Source organism: Zootoca vivipara, chromosome 10 (assembly GCF_963506605.1).
Source record: "Zootoca vivipara chromosome 10, rZooViv1.1, whole genome shotgun sequence".
Lineage (NCBI taxonomy): Eukaryota > Metazoa > Chordata > Lepidosauria > Squamata > Lacertidae > Zootoca > Zootoca vivipara.
In genome coordinates, this window is record NC_083285.1 from 61699471 (window position 1) to 61716329 (window position 16859).

Below are 16859 nucleotides of genomic sequence, written 5' to 3' on the forward strand. Positions count from 1 at the left end.
CCTGAAAGAAGCATTTGGAGAGGTGCAGGAGACCTAGATTCTTCTACGTTGGTGGGAATGGCAAGGTTATTAAATACGACTTGGGTGTGGCTTATACTACCCTTCCCCAATCTTGTGCCCCCCAGGTGTTTTTGGACTACAGCTCCCATCATCAATGACCACTGGCAGTGTTGAATAGGACTAATGAGAGTCCAACAGCACCTTCAGGGCTCCAAGTTTGTTTGTGTGTTGACATCTGTCTATCTCGAGCGACAATAGGAATGCGCCTCCAGGGGTGAAGCCGAAGTGAGCTCCCCGGAGCACAGGACTGGGCAATGTGTATGGAGGACCTGGGCTTCCCAGACAATGAGACCCAATCTCAACCTCACTGAGGTGGTCCAAAGGAAAGCAGAGCAAGACATTTGGCACCAGCTTGGCTGAAGGAGTTGCTGAAAGGAGGGCATCCTTCCAAGGTGCCACCCAACAGTCTTAGGGACTCCACTCCGGATTTGTGTAGGGTTTACTCTGTGGCCTTTTGTTCTCCTGAAGATATACTGCAAGTCAACGGAGGTTTTGTTGTTGCTTAGTCATTTAGTTGTGTCCGACTCTTCGTGACCCCATGGACTAGAGCACGCCAGGCCCTCCTGTCTTCCACTGCCTCCCGCAGTTTGGTCAAACTCATGTTCGTAGCTTCGAGAACACTGTCCAACCATCTCATCCTCTGTCATCCCCTTCTCCTAGTGCCCTCCATCTTTCCCAGCATCAGGGTCTTTTCCAGGGAGTCTTCTCTTCTCATGAGGTGGCCAAATTATTGGAGCCTCAGCTTCAGGATCTGTCCTTCCAGTGAGCACTCAGGGCTGATTTCCTTCAGAATGGATAGGTTTGATCTTCTTGCAGTCCATGGGACTCTCAAGAGTCTACTCCAGCACCATAATTCAAAAGCATCCATTCTTCGGCGATCAGCCTTCTTTATGGTCCAGCTCTCACTTCCATACATCACTACTGGGGAAACCATAGCTTTAACTATATGGACCTTTGTCGGCAAGGTGATGTCTCTGCTTTTTAAGATGCTGTCTAGCTTTGTCATTGCTTTTCTCCGAAAAAGCAGGCGTCTTTTAATTTCGTGACTGCTGCCACCATCTGCATCTAAGCGGAGGTTTAGGATCAGAGTTTTCCTTCTTCTTCCCAGGTTGACAAGCTCCATCTGCCCCTCACTTCCCTCTGCAGCACATGCAGAAACCAAACCACCTTCTTGGACCCACCATTGGTCTCATCCGCTGAGTTCACCACAGCCTGTCTTCGCATGCAGGGGAAGTCCCTAACTCACCAAGGGTTTGAGGCCCATCGGCTCCTCACACCTAATTTACCCAGCCAGTTGAAGCCGTTTTTGAGGTGTGGCCACTGTCGCATGCTGACAGCTTCTAGGAGCCACAGGTGAGAGCTGAGTGCAAGGTGGGGACCAAAGGTGGACAAACTGCCCCCAGAAGAGCACAACATGTCCCCCACCAGAGGCACTACCCCTACCCTAACACTCCATACACCACATTTGTTTGCTTATAGGCTTTTGAATAGGTGGGGAAATATAGATGCTGAGACCACATAACACCGGTCTTGAAAGATCTACATTGGCTCCCAGTACGTTTCCGAGCACAGTTCAAAGTGTTGGTGCTGACCTTTAAAGCCCTAAATGGCCTCGGTCCAGTATACCTGAAGGAGCGTCTCCACCCCCATCGTTCTGCCCGGACACTGAGGTCCAGTGCCGAGGGCCTTCGGGCGGTTCCCTCGTTGCAAGAAGCCAAGTTGCAGGGAACCAGGCAGAGGGCCTTCTCGGTAGTGGCGCCCGCCCTGTGGAACGCCCTCTCATCAGATGTCAAAGAGAAAAACAGCTACCAGATTTTTAGAAGACATCTGAAGGCAGCCCTGTTTAGGGAGGCTTTTAAGTTTTAATAGATTATTTTATTTCATTTTTTTGTTGGAAGCCGCCCAGAGTGGCTGGGGAAACCCAGCCACGTGGGCGGGGTATAAATAATTTGTTGTTGTTGTTGTTGTTCTTGTTATGTATGCTTAACTGTTTAGCGGCTTAGTCCTTTTAAAGCAGTCCTATTCCTTCACAGGCACTGCATATAACTCTTTTAGAGAAACAAATAGCCTCTCATTGCTAAGTTTCCACATCAAAAGAGCTGCGCAGGATTGAATCCTGAAGTTATGCAAAGTTCAAAGGCCCTTGGGGGGGACAGGGCGTGTTACCGTTTAGATGTGAAAGTTCACGGGACGTAACCTTTTCTTTACAGAAACAAGAACTTTCTCGAGTGGAGGAAATAGCCGCCCTGCAGGCAGAGGGCTTTGAGGCAAATATGCAAGAAGCCCATAAGAAGAAGCTCATGGTAAATGTTACTGAATGGCTAGAAAGGGTGCTTTAGGACACCTCCCTACTGTCTGAATTACAAGGGCTTGGGCGAAGTTTGCAGGGATGTGTACTGGCACAAAATTATCCCCCTTTGGGATTTCGGAATTTCTTTCACAAGGCAGTCCTTCACATTTTTAACATTCACACTTAGTTCATTCGTATTCTTGATCTCGACTTGTGTTTCCAGAAAGGAGCCTACCATTCTGAAATCAACTGGGACCCTGTTGCCCCCTAGGGTGCTTGGCAGAAGGTGTGAATTTTTCTCCCCCACCTGCCAATTTCAGGTTATGGCTAGGTTTGGGGTTTGTTTCCCCCCCCTCAATTTAAGTGAATGGAGAGTCTTGGCACTTCCGACAGTGGCAGACTTGGGTACTGTGGCACTCTGTGCAAGGCCAAAAATTACCTCACCATCCCCCTTCGGCTGCTTTCCTGAAGTGAGGCGCTGGGTTTTGGGAGGGAGGCATGAATCTCTGATAGGGTGCTAGAGCCCTCCAACCTTCATCCCAAAGCTGAGAAAGCTCTAACTAGGCTTTGGGAAGGAGATGGGAGGACTCTAGGACCCTGATGGAGCTGAAGCAGGATGTGCCCCGATTGGCTGTGTAGTTCTGAGAGAGTTTTCCCTCTGTACATTTGGTTGAATGCTTCCCTGCTATGTATGAGGCCTCAAGTAAGAAAGACGAGACCTCTATTCCTTTCTCCTCAAATTATGTGCCGTTTTTCATCCACCTGAGCACTGTAAAGTCTTAACAAGATTTTTTCCTCTCTCTGGACTCTGCATTATTTAAGGGGCTTCGCTAACAGGAGGCAAGCCAGCCTCCTCTTAAGGACCTTTGCAGCAATGCTGTACTTTGGGGGGGGGGTTTCAGGTGACTTCATTTCCCCATCCCCCAACATAGGGACCGCAGTCTGCCTCTCCCCACCCACCATTCCAGCAAAATAATTCCCAGTAAGCAAATACAAAAGAGAAAGCAGAACAAAGGCATTACTTTGCAGTTATTACATTCAGGTTAATTTTCATGTGTATTAATTTGATCCAAACTTAAATGGGAATGGGGCTTTTTCAGGTTAAACCAACACACATTCATAGCTAATAGCTTGCTAAGTATTTCTTCTGAACACTCCTTATTGGGTTCTTTTTCTTGTTAAAATGTCAATACAGGAGCTCAAGCAAGATCTGGTGAAGAAAAGAACTCTTTGGCTTCAGAGACTTGATCTCTTGGAATCTCAGAAGGACTCATTGGACAAGGAGCTTATAAAGATGGCGGGAAACCTGAGGAGGATGAGAACTGAACAGCTGCACTTGAAGAAAGCACTTTCATCCAGGTTATTTCCCCCTTCCCTTCTCCTTCTTTTAGTTTTTTTTTTAAGTATGTGTGTTGGGGATGGCGGAGAAATATGATTCAGATTGCAACTTTCACTTCCTGAAGCAACAGGCAAACCGAAACACACAGACGTCCTTTGAGATTTGCAATGCAGTTCTTAAACCAAAATATACGCACATCAGGTTGAAAGTCGTGGGCACTGGCCAAAAGTACACAGAAAAAGTGCACTATACTGGGGAAAATGGTTTGCAGAACAGCTGTATATGGCAAAACTGCATAGCAAAGTGTGTGCACTAGAAGAAACGGAATGTTTGAGAAACTTTCACGTGAGTGTTTCTGGTTTTTAATTGCAAGCCTGCAGAAATGTGGCAAACTAAACTTACTACTGGAAAAATGAGAAATTGAGAGAAAACAGATTTGTTCACAGTAGTGTGTGTGTATATCAGGGGCCCCAAACTAAGGCTCGGGGGCCAGATGCGGCCCAATCGCCTTCTAAATCCAGCCTGCGGACGGTCCGGGAGTTGAATTACATGAGTAATTCAACATGAGTTGAATGTCTCCTTTTATTTTAAATGCATCTCTGGGTTATTTGTGGGGCCTGCCTGGTGCTTTTACATGAATAGGATGTCTCCTTTGATTTAAAATGCATCTCTGGGTTATTTGTGGGGCATAGAAATTCGTTCATTATTTTCCCCTTCAAAATATAGTCCGCCCCCCCCCACAAGGCCTGAGGGACAGTGGACCGGCCCCCTGCTGAAAAAGTATGCTGACCCCTGGTGTATATATTGCTGTGAGTCCCAGGGTGGGGTGGGGTCAGTCTGAATTATACTCCTGGGTCCCTTCCCAAACAGTGATCCTGTATTTGTCAGGTTAGGGATCTGGAGGAGGAGGCTTGCTAAATAGGTCAAGGTCATGTCCATGGAAGCTCAGTTACGTATCCAACACCTGCACCTTCAAGGAATGAGCTCGGTTCCTACCAGAGGCGCCAAGTTGCCTCCATGATTGAAGCGGCCCAGCGCACGTTGCTCACGTGTGACATCATGCATCACATGTGTGTGCCATCACATCCTCTGGAGGAGGATGAGTGCTCTGGCAGAGCCGGGTGCTAAAGCTGTGATGCGGGGGGGGGGCCCTCAACATGGAGGGAGCTGGGCTCCCTTCAAACAAACATGGAGGGAGCCAAAGACATCTCAGCCCCCTAGATTGCTGCATCTGGTTGCCACAAAGACCATTTTTTTCTCACTCCGCCTGGCTGGATGCCACATCATGGAGCAATGGGTCAGCATGTCTGGCTGTTAATCAGAAGGCTGGTGGTTGGAGCCCACCCAAGAATGGCTGTAGGCAGGTTTCCTGCATTGCTGGGGATTAGAATAGATGACCCTCAGGGCCCCTTCCTACTCTATGATTGTATTATCCTAGAATGGAGAACAATAGGCCAAGCAGGGCTGGGTATGTGAGAGTTGTGAGAGCGAGAATTTCAGCTGAAGCTGGAGGAACAGAGACATGTCTTGTGTTGTGCTAGATTTAGGGCTCCCCGGAAACCTAATGGAGAAGCAAGATCTGTTGGGACGTTAATGCTTGATTTATTTTTTTCTACTTGGGAAATTGCTTGAATTCTGAAACTCTTTGCTAATCTGACGTTTGTGCCTAAGGCATTTGACTCTGTTGAATGGGACAAATGAGTCCCAGTGTGTCATGGGCCCAATTACTTCTAAGTGGTGACAGAGAAGAGGTGCCTGGTAGGAGAAAGGGAGTTAGAAGAACTGAACCTGCACAGGTGTAGGAGATGAGCAGGTGTACCCAACAATGTTTCTAGGTTTGGACTGGCCATATACCATCAAGCAGAATTTGAAGAGGAAGCAATTACATTTCTGAGCACCGCTGCTCTAAAACCCTCTGCATGCCCTCAAGCTCCTCCTGCCTTATATCCCTTAGGCAGCATGAACTGGAATTGGCCAGACAGCTGAAAGAGGACACTGTGTCAGAAGGAGGCACCTTGAGATCAGCACTTCAAGAGCTAACCCAACAACTTGAGGATGCCAGCAAGCGGGTAAGTGCAGCATGTTGTGCTGCTCTTGCTTTTAAGACTTTGCATACAGGGAGATGGAAGGAGGACAACTTTGGAGGACAAGAGCAGGATGTGGAAGACACTGTCTTGTTTGGAGCCCCAGAGAAGGAAGGCCTAAAACTGAGGCAGGGACACAAGAGACAAATCCTATTACAGAGTGGCAATTGGATTTCCATATCCTGCTTTGCATGTGTGTGCGATGATTCAGCATCTCCTGTTTTGAGGTACTTACTGTGGTGGTAGGACTAGAGCTTCTTCCTCCTTCTCCTTTTTCTTTAAAGGCAGCTGACTCTAGTGCCCTCTGAGTGCCTCTGGGAGCATAGGAAGCTGCCTTATATGGAGTCAGGCCAATGGTCTATCTAGCTCACTATTGTCTCCACTGTCTGGCATGGTCTTACCCGAGGTTCCAGGTAGGAGTCTTTTTCCCCATCCCTACTAGGATTAGACCTGAGACCTTCTGCATGCAAAGCGGATGGTCTACAACTGAGCTATGGCCCTATTCTTAAAGGCAGCAGAAGCCAGAGTTCTGCTTCTTGTGCTGAGTTTAAACTTTAAAAATAAAGAAGAGGAAAAGGGAAACTGTTATGTACTGAGCTGAATCATAAAACAATAGGATCCAGAATCAGCAGTCTGATTGGTCCGCAGGAGCCACCCAATCCAACTCCAGGTGGAAGTGAATCCGCAACCTGATTGGCCTGCAGGAGCAGCCAATCAGGCGGCTGGCAGAAGTGAATCCTCAACCTGATTGGCCTGCAGGAGCAGCCAATCAGGCTGCTGGCAGAAGTCAATCCACAAACTGATTGGCCCACAGGTGTAGCCCTGAAGTAGCCAATCACGCAAAGCCCATTGTGTAAATAATGTATATAAGCAGATGGTTTTGGGAAAAGGGCATTCTTCTCCTCTTCTTCTCCTTTATGACTAAGAGCTGAATAAAGAGCATGAAATTCACTCTCGACTCCGAGTATATTTCATAAACCTACCCCAACACAGAGTTGGGCATGTCCCCTCCATCTAAAATGGAGTAAATTGCTGCACACTCCCCAACAGGGGCCTCCTTTTGCTCCATTTTGCTGTTGACCTGGAATCCCCACCCCACTCCCAAAATTGCATGAACCATGAAATGGGGCAAAAAGAGTCCAGCCCTATCTATGGGGGGGGAAGGGACCTCTGGGATAGCTCAATCAGTAGAGCAGGAGACTGTTAATCTGAGGGTCATGGGTTTGAGCCCCCATGTTGGGAAACCCTGGTCTACGTAACTAAAAAAAAACCCTCTGCAAATCTCCAAGCTTTTAGGCAGCAAATCTTCCTCCCAGCCCTACTTGCAAGTGCCAGGATTTCAACCAAGGAATCTTCTGCAGGCAAGGTGGTGTTCTCCTATCACTGAACTACAGTCCTCCCAATGAATCCGAATCCCATTGAAGATCGCCAACGTCTTGCCAAGTTTGGGCCCAGGGGTGAGGAGGGGGAGCTGATGCATCGTACATCACAACTCCAGTGCGCATACATGTGAACTTGGAGAGCATCGGTGGGACACAACCTGGTGTTCTTTTCCCTGCTTCACACAGAATGCAGCTGCTGAGATCGTTTTGATCTGTTGATCACAGTAACGCTTCAACACGCAGTGTTGGGGAAGAGGTCTCTTGGTGGTGAAATGAGAATGAGGAGGCTTTACGAGTGGAGCCTTATCTTCGTCTATGAAGTGCTGAAGGGCCTGACCTTTGCGGTTGCTGCAAGGTAGCCCTTGTAGAGTGCATCCTGTGTGTTTGGGGAAAAGCAGAACCTTTTGCGTTCGCTGGAACTTGCAAAATTCTGAATGCAGAGGAAGTCTAAGCTGAGAGAAGGGGGTGGTGACTTTTAAGTGCCTTACGCAGGAAAGAAGCGACTTGGCACATACATCTGCTCAGAGAAAACCAACAGAACCTGCAAGTGTTAAAGCTATATATATATATATGAAAAGGCAGGTCTGGAGTTCATTGCTTCCGGAGTGATCGAGCAGATGCATTTCAGCTTTTGTTTGCATGAGGTTTGCTGAGCGGTCTAGAAGGGAGTCCCTTGAAACTTTGCTGACTTGCTGTTGCTCCCGCAGGCTAAGGATCAGGAGAACGACCTTCACGCTGCCAGCCTGGAAGCAAGATCTTTGCAAAGGGAGCTAGAAGAGAGCATCGCTGAGCAAACAAACCTGCGGAGTGTAAATATAAACTTAACACGCACTTGCCAGGTGCTGGAACTGAAAGCTAAAGAGCAGAGCAGTAAGTATCACTTGAAGTTACTCTTTCCGAGACTTAAGGGCAGCTGGCATGTGTTCTTTTGCCTGAATGAAAATTGGAGTGCTCGCTTCACTCTGGTATTTGTCCTAAAATACCCAATCTTAAAATCAAATTTTGGTATTTTGTTTTGTTTTTCATTTTGAGCCGAGAACCATATTGCAAAATTCGGAGAAGTACAAAATTTCAGAGCATCTACTTGTTCAAAGAGATGTGCTTATTAATGGGTAAAAATTATCCAGTGTCCATGCACTGGGAGCGATTTGAAGGATCCAATTGGAGCCACAAGGCTGAACAACCTGACACTCCTTACCCATCTGTGCACTGGAACACATCTAAGAATTAGTGCCTCAAATTCTGCTGCTTGGAGGAGGCAATATTTTTTTGGTCTATCTCCTTGGATACTGTCCAAGTGTATTTTTGTGCTTCAAACAACTTTTCCTCCTGCCTCCAAAGAGAACTTGGTGCAGACTTCCTCTATTAACAAAATGTTAATAGAGGCATATCATTGGTGTCTATTCAGAATCTCGCTCAGAAATCAACATTTCCCTGTCCATATGTTTTTACGTGACAGTGGTCCCAAGGTCTGTTGTGGCTTTGCCACAGTTTCTTTACGTCTTGCTATTATTGTTGGTGCCATATATATATGAATTCCTGAATATCAAAGTCCAAGTTTGGGGCACAAAATATGTAGCAAAGTAAAGTGTGGAAAGATAGACTGTTAGACCTTTAAAATATGTGTCTCCAAGTGAGTTCCAAAATTTCCCTCTTCCCACAACATAGGAAACGTACATGTTTGGTAAGTTAAAAATTGGTTTACTTGCAAGCTCTTCAAAGGTCGGATTCATATGCTTTTGCATACATCAGTCAGATAAGTTGCACGGGCAGTAAAACATAACTTACTTACAAAGTGGTGAAAGTTCCTAGTTTATTGGTACAGTGGAACCTCGGTTTATGAACACCTCGGTTTACGAATTTTCAGTTTACGAATGCCGCAGACCCATCTGGAACGGATTAATTCACTTTCCATTACTTTCAATGGGAAAATTCGCTTCAGTTTATGAACGCTTCCGTTTATGAACAGGCTTCCAGAACCAATTACATCCATGCTTCGGGTTAAGTACGCTTCAGGTTGAGTACTCCGTGGACCCGTCTGGAACGGATTAATCCACTTTCCATTACTTTCAATGGGAAAGTTCGCTTCAGTTTATTAACACTTCAGTTTATGAACAGACTTCCAGAACCAATTGTGTTCATAAACCAAGGTACCACTGTAGAGGAAGTCAAGAGTGGCTGGTAAGAGTTAAGCTGAAGCAACCAGCTCAGTCCTCTTCACATGCTGAGCTTCTAAGGCAGGCTTCCTCTAACTCGGCCCTCCAGATGTTTTTGGCCTACAACTCCCATGATCCCTAGCTAGCAAGACCAGTGGTCAGGGATGATGGGAATTGTAGTCTCAAAACATCTGGAGGGCTGAGGTTGAGGAAGCCTGTTCTAAGGTAGTCTGCACAGGGAACAATAGGCTTGATTACCTATTTCCTCCCAAGGTAAGGGAAGTGACATGGCTAAGCCTGACAGCACAGCTTACTCTATGGTATTAACCCCTTCATGCATTAATTAGACTTAAGCATGTTGGTTATATGTGGCTGGTTATCCCACCATTTTTGTACTCATCTTGGTGGACTGCTTTTATTTTGGCTAAAGAAGACAAACTCTTGTAAAATTTGGAAAGTTTCTGATCAATCCTTGCAACGTCTTGCTTCTTAGCTGCTCTTGACTCGCTCAGGCAGAAGCATTTTGAAGGACTGTTGTGTGGAGTTCTTTGCCAGGTATTATTATTATTATTATTATTATTATTATTATTATTATTATTAATGCAAAGTTAGTGAACCCGAGCAGAATTGTGGCAACATCTGGGGTTTGCTGGCTACCTTACCCATCCCAATTTTACAGTGTTTTACACTGCAAGCTTCCTTCCAAGATGTTCTGTTTGCTTGCTGTAGTGTAGGAAGTTGCCCTGCACTTAATTGGACTGTTTGTCCCTCTAGTCTTTCCCAAAAGTCTCCTCCCTGGAGATGCCAGGGATTGAACCTGGGACCTTCTGCATACAAAACAGATACTCTGCCACTGAGCTAGGGCAGCCCCCCCTTCCTCTCTTGCTCCAAGCATTGACATGTCACCTCTAGTGCTGTATCGTCAGATAGAATATAAGCCACACCTCCAAAACGAGCTGGTATGTGATGTCAGGACCATTTGACCAGGATACTAACCCCCTGCTGAAAATTCTTTGAATTAAAACAGAGCTGTGCCTGTGATGATGAGAGTTCTTCGTCCGGCCCAAATGTAAACGAAGAGATAAGAACAGAGCAGAAGGTAAGCCCTAGCAGCTCCTGACTCTTTAACGGAGAGCGTGCGTTGTGTGCAAGAAGTGGAACAGGAAAAAGTAGCTTCCTCTTATGTGAAGTTCAACTTTTCACCATTTGAAAACCCCAAGGCAGAGATGATGAAATTCATGAACGTTTAGGTACATCAGCTGGGTGATATATCAATACAGTGGTACCTCGGTTTTCGAGCATCTCAGAAGCCGAACGTTTCGGAACCTGAACAGCGAAAACCCAAAAGTAGTTGCTTCCGTTTTTGAATGCGGCTCAGAAGTTGAACAGCTTCCACTGTGTGTTTTTCTTTTTTCTCCATTGACTTTGCCGACTGCCCTTTGTGCCTCGGTTCTCAAACATTTTGGAAGTCGAACGGTCTTCCAGAACAAATTAGGTTCGACAGGTACCACTGTATAGCGTCCAAAACCGGTTTGAAGTTCACGTTGTGATAACTGTTTCATAATATTTGAGCTGGCAATATATCGCAAATCACAATGTGTGTAAGGGCTAGGCGTTATCTGGTTTTCAACATCGCAATAGCTCACCAGCTAAACATCATGATAACTCACCAGATAAGTATCGCAATAACTCACCAGCTAAACACTGCAATTTTATCAGCAGCTAAACCTCACACTATCACCTGCTAAACATTGCAATGTTACCACCAGCTAAACAGCGCAATGTGGCCCTATTGGTGAATCCAGGGCTAGTTCCACACTAGTGCCTTTTAGTGAGTTATTTTTCCCACAATTAGCTGGAAAGGAATTTAGAATAAAGTTCTATACAGCACTTAATGTAGTGATATACTCTCCAAAATGCCTTTCCCCCCACTGAGAAGATCCAAACTGGTGCTCTAGATTTAAACTGAGCTCTTAAAACAGAGATGTTCATTATACGCCTTTCAGTGCCAGTCGAAAACATTGCTCTTCAACTGGGCCTTTGGCTGATTAACATCTGGTGCCTTTTGAAATGTGTTGTGGGGTGTATTGTTTTGTGTTCGTTCTAATCCTTGTTATGTATTTTGTGGGGGGTTTTATGTTGTATATTGATGTTATTAACTGGGGTTTCCTCAGCCACTCTGGGCGGCTTCCAATACAATATTAAAATACAATAGTCCTCCAGATATTAAAAGCTTCCCTAAACAGGGCTGCCTTCAGATGTCTCCTAAAAGTCTGGTAGTTGTTTTTCTCTTTGACATCTGGTGGGAGGGCGTTCCACAGGGCGGGTGCCACTACCGAGAAGGCCCTCTGCCTGGTTCCCTGTAACTTCACTTCTCACAGTGAGGGAACCGCCAGAAGGCCCTCAGCGCTGGACCACAGTGTCTGAGCAGAACGATGGAGGTGGAGACGCTCCTTCAGGTATACTGGACCGAGGCCATTTAGGGCTTTAAAGGTCAGCACCAACACTTTGAATTGTGCCCAGAAATGTACTGGGAGCCAATGTAGGTCTTTCAAGATCAACAGATGAAGGGGTGGTATATAAATTTATGATGATGATGATGGTGATGATGATGATATATAATTAATAATAAACTGAAACTAAACTGAGGGCTCATTCACACATACCTTTTTCCTCATACTTTCTGGGTTCACACTTTCCTGGTCTTTGTCTGAGTGGTTTTTTTCCATTTTGCCCTCCTACTTTCACCAGGAAAACCAGTTCTTTGATGCTAATCAGAACAAATGGAAATTTGGGTTTTCTTGCATTAGACGGTGGGCTTTCATGGGGGAAGCAGCAGGGCAAAAAAGCAAATATAGTAGTAGTAGTAGTAGTAGTAGTAGTAATAATAATAATAATAATAATAATAATAATAATAATACACCTGCTCGGCTACAGATCGGAAAAATGTGAACTTGAGCCTAGAAAAAATGAAAGATAAATATTGAGTGTGGGTGAGCCAAAAATCTTAGAACTCAATGCTTCAAGATTTCTAGGGCTTCCTTAACAAAACCATCCCCATTCCCGTGAAGGAAACTGCAAAGTTATCTTATCCTCCTCTAACAATGGGGATGTCTTTGAGCTAATGCTCCGTTTTTTAAAAGGTGGGTGGAGATGGCTACAAAATTGTTCGTCTAACCCAAGTGCCAAGTGCTAGATTGCTCTCTATTGACAAAAGATCCATCAGCTAATCGCATGGCAAGTTCCGGGTTTTGGGGCGGGGCAGTGGGAGAAAGAAGTCTTATGCCTTAACTTTTCCTTCTTCACTTAGAAAAACTGCTGCTACAAAGGAATCAGGTACCAAGAGAATCTGCTGTTTGACTTGTCCTGGTCACATGCTTCAAGACGCCGGTGCTTGCAATATTCTTCGCTACTAGGTAAGATTGAAAATATCTCCCCTTTTTTCTTTGAATGATTCAGTTCAGCAGGGGATAGTGTAAGCGGCAAAGAGAAAAACAGTGTAGAAGTACGGTTTTGGGGGTACAGGAGGCGGGCAGGTGTGGGGGACTCCCTGGTCCTGAATGGGGTAACTGTGTCGCTGAAGGACCAGGTGTGCAGCCTGGGAGTCATTTTGGACTCACAGCTTTCCATAGAGGCACAGGTTAATTCTGTGTCCAGGGCGGCTGTCTAGCAGCTCCATCTGGTACGCAGGCTGAGACCCTACCTGCCCGCAGACTATCTTGCCAGAGTGGTGCATGCTCTGGTTATCTCCCGCTTGGACTACTGCAATGCACTCTACGTGGGGCTACCTTTGAAGGTGACCCGGAAACTGCAATTAATCCAGAATGCGGCAGCTAGACTAGTGACTGGGAGTGACCGCTGGGACCACATAACACCGGTCCTGAGAGATCTACACTGGCTCCCAGTACGTTTCCGAGCACAATTCAAAGTGTTGGTGCTGACCTTTAAAGCCCTAAACGGCCTCGGTCCAGGATACCTGAAGGAGCGTCTCCACCCCCACCATTCAGCCCGGACACTGAGATCCAGCACCGAGGGCCTTCTGGCGGTTCCCTCATTGCGAGAAGTGAGGTTACAGGGAACCAGGCAGAGGGCCTTCCTGGTAGTGGCACCCGCCCTGTGGAATGCCCTCCCAGCAGACGTCAAGGCAATAAACAACTATTTTACATTTAGAAGACAACTGAAGGCAGCCCTGTTTAGGGAAGTTTTTAATGTTTGATGCTGTACTGTTTTTAATATTCGGTTGGTAGCCGCCCAGAGTGGCTGGGGAAACCCAGCCAGATGGGCAGGGTATAAATAATAAATTATTATTATTATTATTATTATTATTATTATTATTATTATTTATTATATCATAGCAAAAACAACCTAAAGCCCTTTCTTCTGAGAGCATCCTTTCAGGTGACAAGGAAGACTGGAAACTGGTTGCCCTGTGGTCAGCAGTGAGGACTGAAATACGTTTTAGGATAAACATGAAACATGCACCACCCAGACCTATGTTGATGAAAATAGGATACATTTTGGACCCTGTTTTGGAATGTGTCACCAGTCCAGATCGGGGGTCCCACACAGTTTTCTGGCTGAAAATCCCCCACTCACCCACCCACACCCCAACATGCAGTCTAGCCTTCAGTGAAATTTTCGTGGCCAGCTAGCTAGTTCAGCCCCAGGTGTTTTGAGAGGCCTCTGAAAATTGCCAGTTAGTTGGCCTTGTTCTGTGGGATTCTGGGAAAACAAGGTTACAACTTGTGGCCCACCCCATACATTTAAGGCACAACGAACACCCATGTTGACGCATATGGCCTCACCGAACTGTAAGTTATTAAGCGTGCTGTGATTTGTAGCTCTGTAGGGGGGGATACACTATAGTTCACAGGATTCCTTTGCGGAAAGCCGTGTCCTTTAAATCTACTCAGAAGGTGGTGAGCTCTTTGTTGGTGGAGGTTACTAATCAGAGGCTAGGGTGGTCATCTTGTTAGAGAAGCTATTGCAAGTTTCCTGCACGAAGCAGAGAATTGGATTATACGACCTCCAAGCCTTTCTATGATTCTATGTATGCTTTTAACAGATGCGTTGGCCCTTGACCCTCTCCAGCTGATCCAGTGGAGCTCTGTGTCCACGGCCTTTGAAAATACTAGATCCCCGTCTACCTCTGGGCAGAAACACCTGAGAAATGACTCCATCTTCGATGTGAATCTGGAGGGGCACAAGTAAGGCCAGTGGCCAAGTTTTAAAAATATAGGCTCCATGGGCAATTCTGCTCTCTGAATGAAGCTGGCATCTTGGACGGAAGTGCCTCCAACGTCTCACTCTTGCCATTGGCCAGGGAATAATCAGGGCAAGGATTGAGAAGCCCAAAGGTTCACCAAGTATAATGAGCAGAGCTGGCATTGGGGGGGGGGTTTCCAAAAACTTCAGTCTGCCCTCAGCCTGTCCCAACCTGCCCACTTTTGAGGGGACCAGGCCAGGGGTTGGCATGGCCTCTCATCTTCCTCCTCCCTAAGTCTCAGTGTTGCAGGTGCAGAACTCAGCAAAAGGAGAAGGATGGAGACAAACCTAGATTTAGTGGGCCCTACCTCTCGTTGGCTCTGGATCCATCCAGTTGTTGCTCTCCCTGCCTCCTTCCCCCCTCCCCAATCCCAATGGGCACCAGCCACCCCTGAGAGCTGGCATTCCACATTTGTAAGCTAGTGAAATAATCATACACATTGCCATTTAAAGATGGGGAGCACTCTTAAGGCCATTATATCCAGAGTCTTAAATTACCGAGAGAGAGCTCAGTTGGTAGAACATTCAACTCTTAATCTCAGGGTTGTGGGTTCGAGCCCCATGTTGGGCAAAAGATTCCTGCATTGCAGGGGGTTGGACTAGATCAGGGGTCAGCAAACCTTTTCCTCAGGGGGGGGAGGTCCACTGTCCCTCAGACCTTGTGGGGGGCTGGACTATATTTTGGGTGGAATCCCCCCATGACTCTCCCCTCCCTTCTCCACAGCACCAGACGAGCCCCGGTGGCTGCTTACCTGTGCCTTGTGAGCGGCAGGGGCTGGTGGCGGTGGTGGAGGGATGATGAGCGGCGCGAAAGGGCTGGCTCCAGGGAGGGGCTGCTTAAAATGGCACTCAGCCAACTGCGGCTCAACAAAGCCCAGCCCCCTTCCTCCTCTAGGCAGGCCGGAGAGAAGCCAGGGGGAGGGAGGGAGGGAGACGGGGAAAATGGCACAGCCCAGACAATCAGAATCCCCATGTTGATCCACATGGCGATTCCCGGACCATCCGTGGGCTGGATCCAGACAGCAATTGGGCCGAATCCGGCTCCCAGGCCTTAATTTGCCGACCCTAGATGACCCTTGTGGCCCCTTCGAACTCTACAATTCTATGATTCTACCTGAACTATACCACTGGCTATGACACCTGGAACAAGTGGATGTCTGCCTAAGTCTGGCTTGTTTTCCTCTCTGGCCTACAGCCGCTTCCTCGACACTCTTTCTGCGTCACAGCCAGTGGGCTTGTTCACCCATGTAAATGCTGTAGATAAAAATATCCCCTGTGCAGCTTGCTTTAGGGGTAATGATGGTGAAGCGCAATGCTCTGGCTGCCTCATGCAAATGAAGCTTTCTGCCGTCAGGTGCAATGCCCATTCTGTTGGTAACCAGTCCGATGCAGAGCTTGCCTTAGCCAGAAGGATGGATGCTGATGCTACCAAGGTTAGTCTTCTTGAGCTCAAGTTTTCCATTGGTTTTGAGTGACAGCACAGCTTCTCTGGGAGAAAACTGGATAGTTTAAATCCAGCGGGTGGTGGTGCTGGGGGGGGCTACAGTTTGCCATGTGGGGAGAGAGCTTGTGGGGAGGGGTGCTGTGGCAGAATGGCTCCACGCCAGGTTTATTTTCCCCCACCCACCCACCCACATACACACACGATGGAGAAGCTTTATGGGTTCTGTCAGGGGGACAGCACTTTGCCCAGTGATAGCGTCAGCAGCGGGTCAGAAGGGAGAGGGGAGGACTAGAGCGGTATGGAGGGAGGGCTCCGAGATGTTGCTGAGCCCTTGCACCGACTCAGACGGCAAGTAGAGGAAGGAAGGCTCGGCGACGCAGCGGAGTCACAGCAACATCCCAGCCAACAAAGGGGAGATGGGACGCAGCCCCTTCCGACGCTTGATTTGAGGCGCGTGCCCAGACGTAGGGCGAAGGGGAGGCGTTTTGGGGTCCCCAAGCTCATATGTTGGACCAGAAACCGGAAGGCGGTATTGCCGGATTCTGGGAACGACTAGGCAGTCATGTTTTCTGATGTCTCTGCACTGTAAATAGTATGTACAATAAAACTCTTAAAGACAGAGTGGACTGGAGCGTCTTTACTCGGGAGTAGCCGCAACAATCCCCTGACAGGTTCATATTAAACTCTCTGAAATACCTGTATCCTGGTTCTTCTGGGAATGTTCTGCAAGACAATGCACTGTTGAAAGATGTGCTTAACTTTCATCCAGGGCATGAGCGGAGGAAATACCAGATCCACATTAAGTGTAATGCGATGTGTTGTTGTTTTTTAAAGGGGTG

At 47.1% G+C, this 16859-nt stretch overlaps 1 protein-coding gene across 1 annotated transcript in view; it reads left to right on the forward strand.

Annotated features, from left to right (window-relative positions):
* IRAG2 (inositol 1,4,5-triphosphate receptor associated 2) overlaps window positions 1-16859 on the forward strand; it is a 56890-nt gene that overhangs the window by 19158 nt on the left and 20873 nt on the right. The window contains 9 exon segments of the mRNA XM_035126608.2: window positions 2271-2363; window positions 3546-3709; window positions 5644-5758; window positions 7863-8025; window positions 9805-9866; window positions 10339-10410; window positions 12622-12727; window positions 14377-14518; window positions 15931-16009. Of these exon segments, the coding sequence (XP_034982499.2) occupies window positions 2271-2363; window positions 3546-3709; window positions 5644-5758; window positions 7863-8025; window positions 9805-9866; window positions 10339-10410; window positions 12622-12727; window positions 14377-14518; window positions 15931-16009 (996 nt within the window).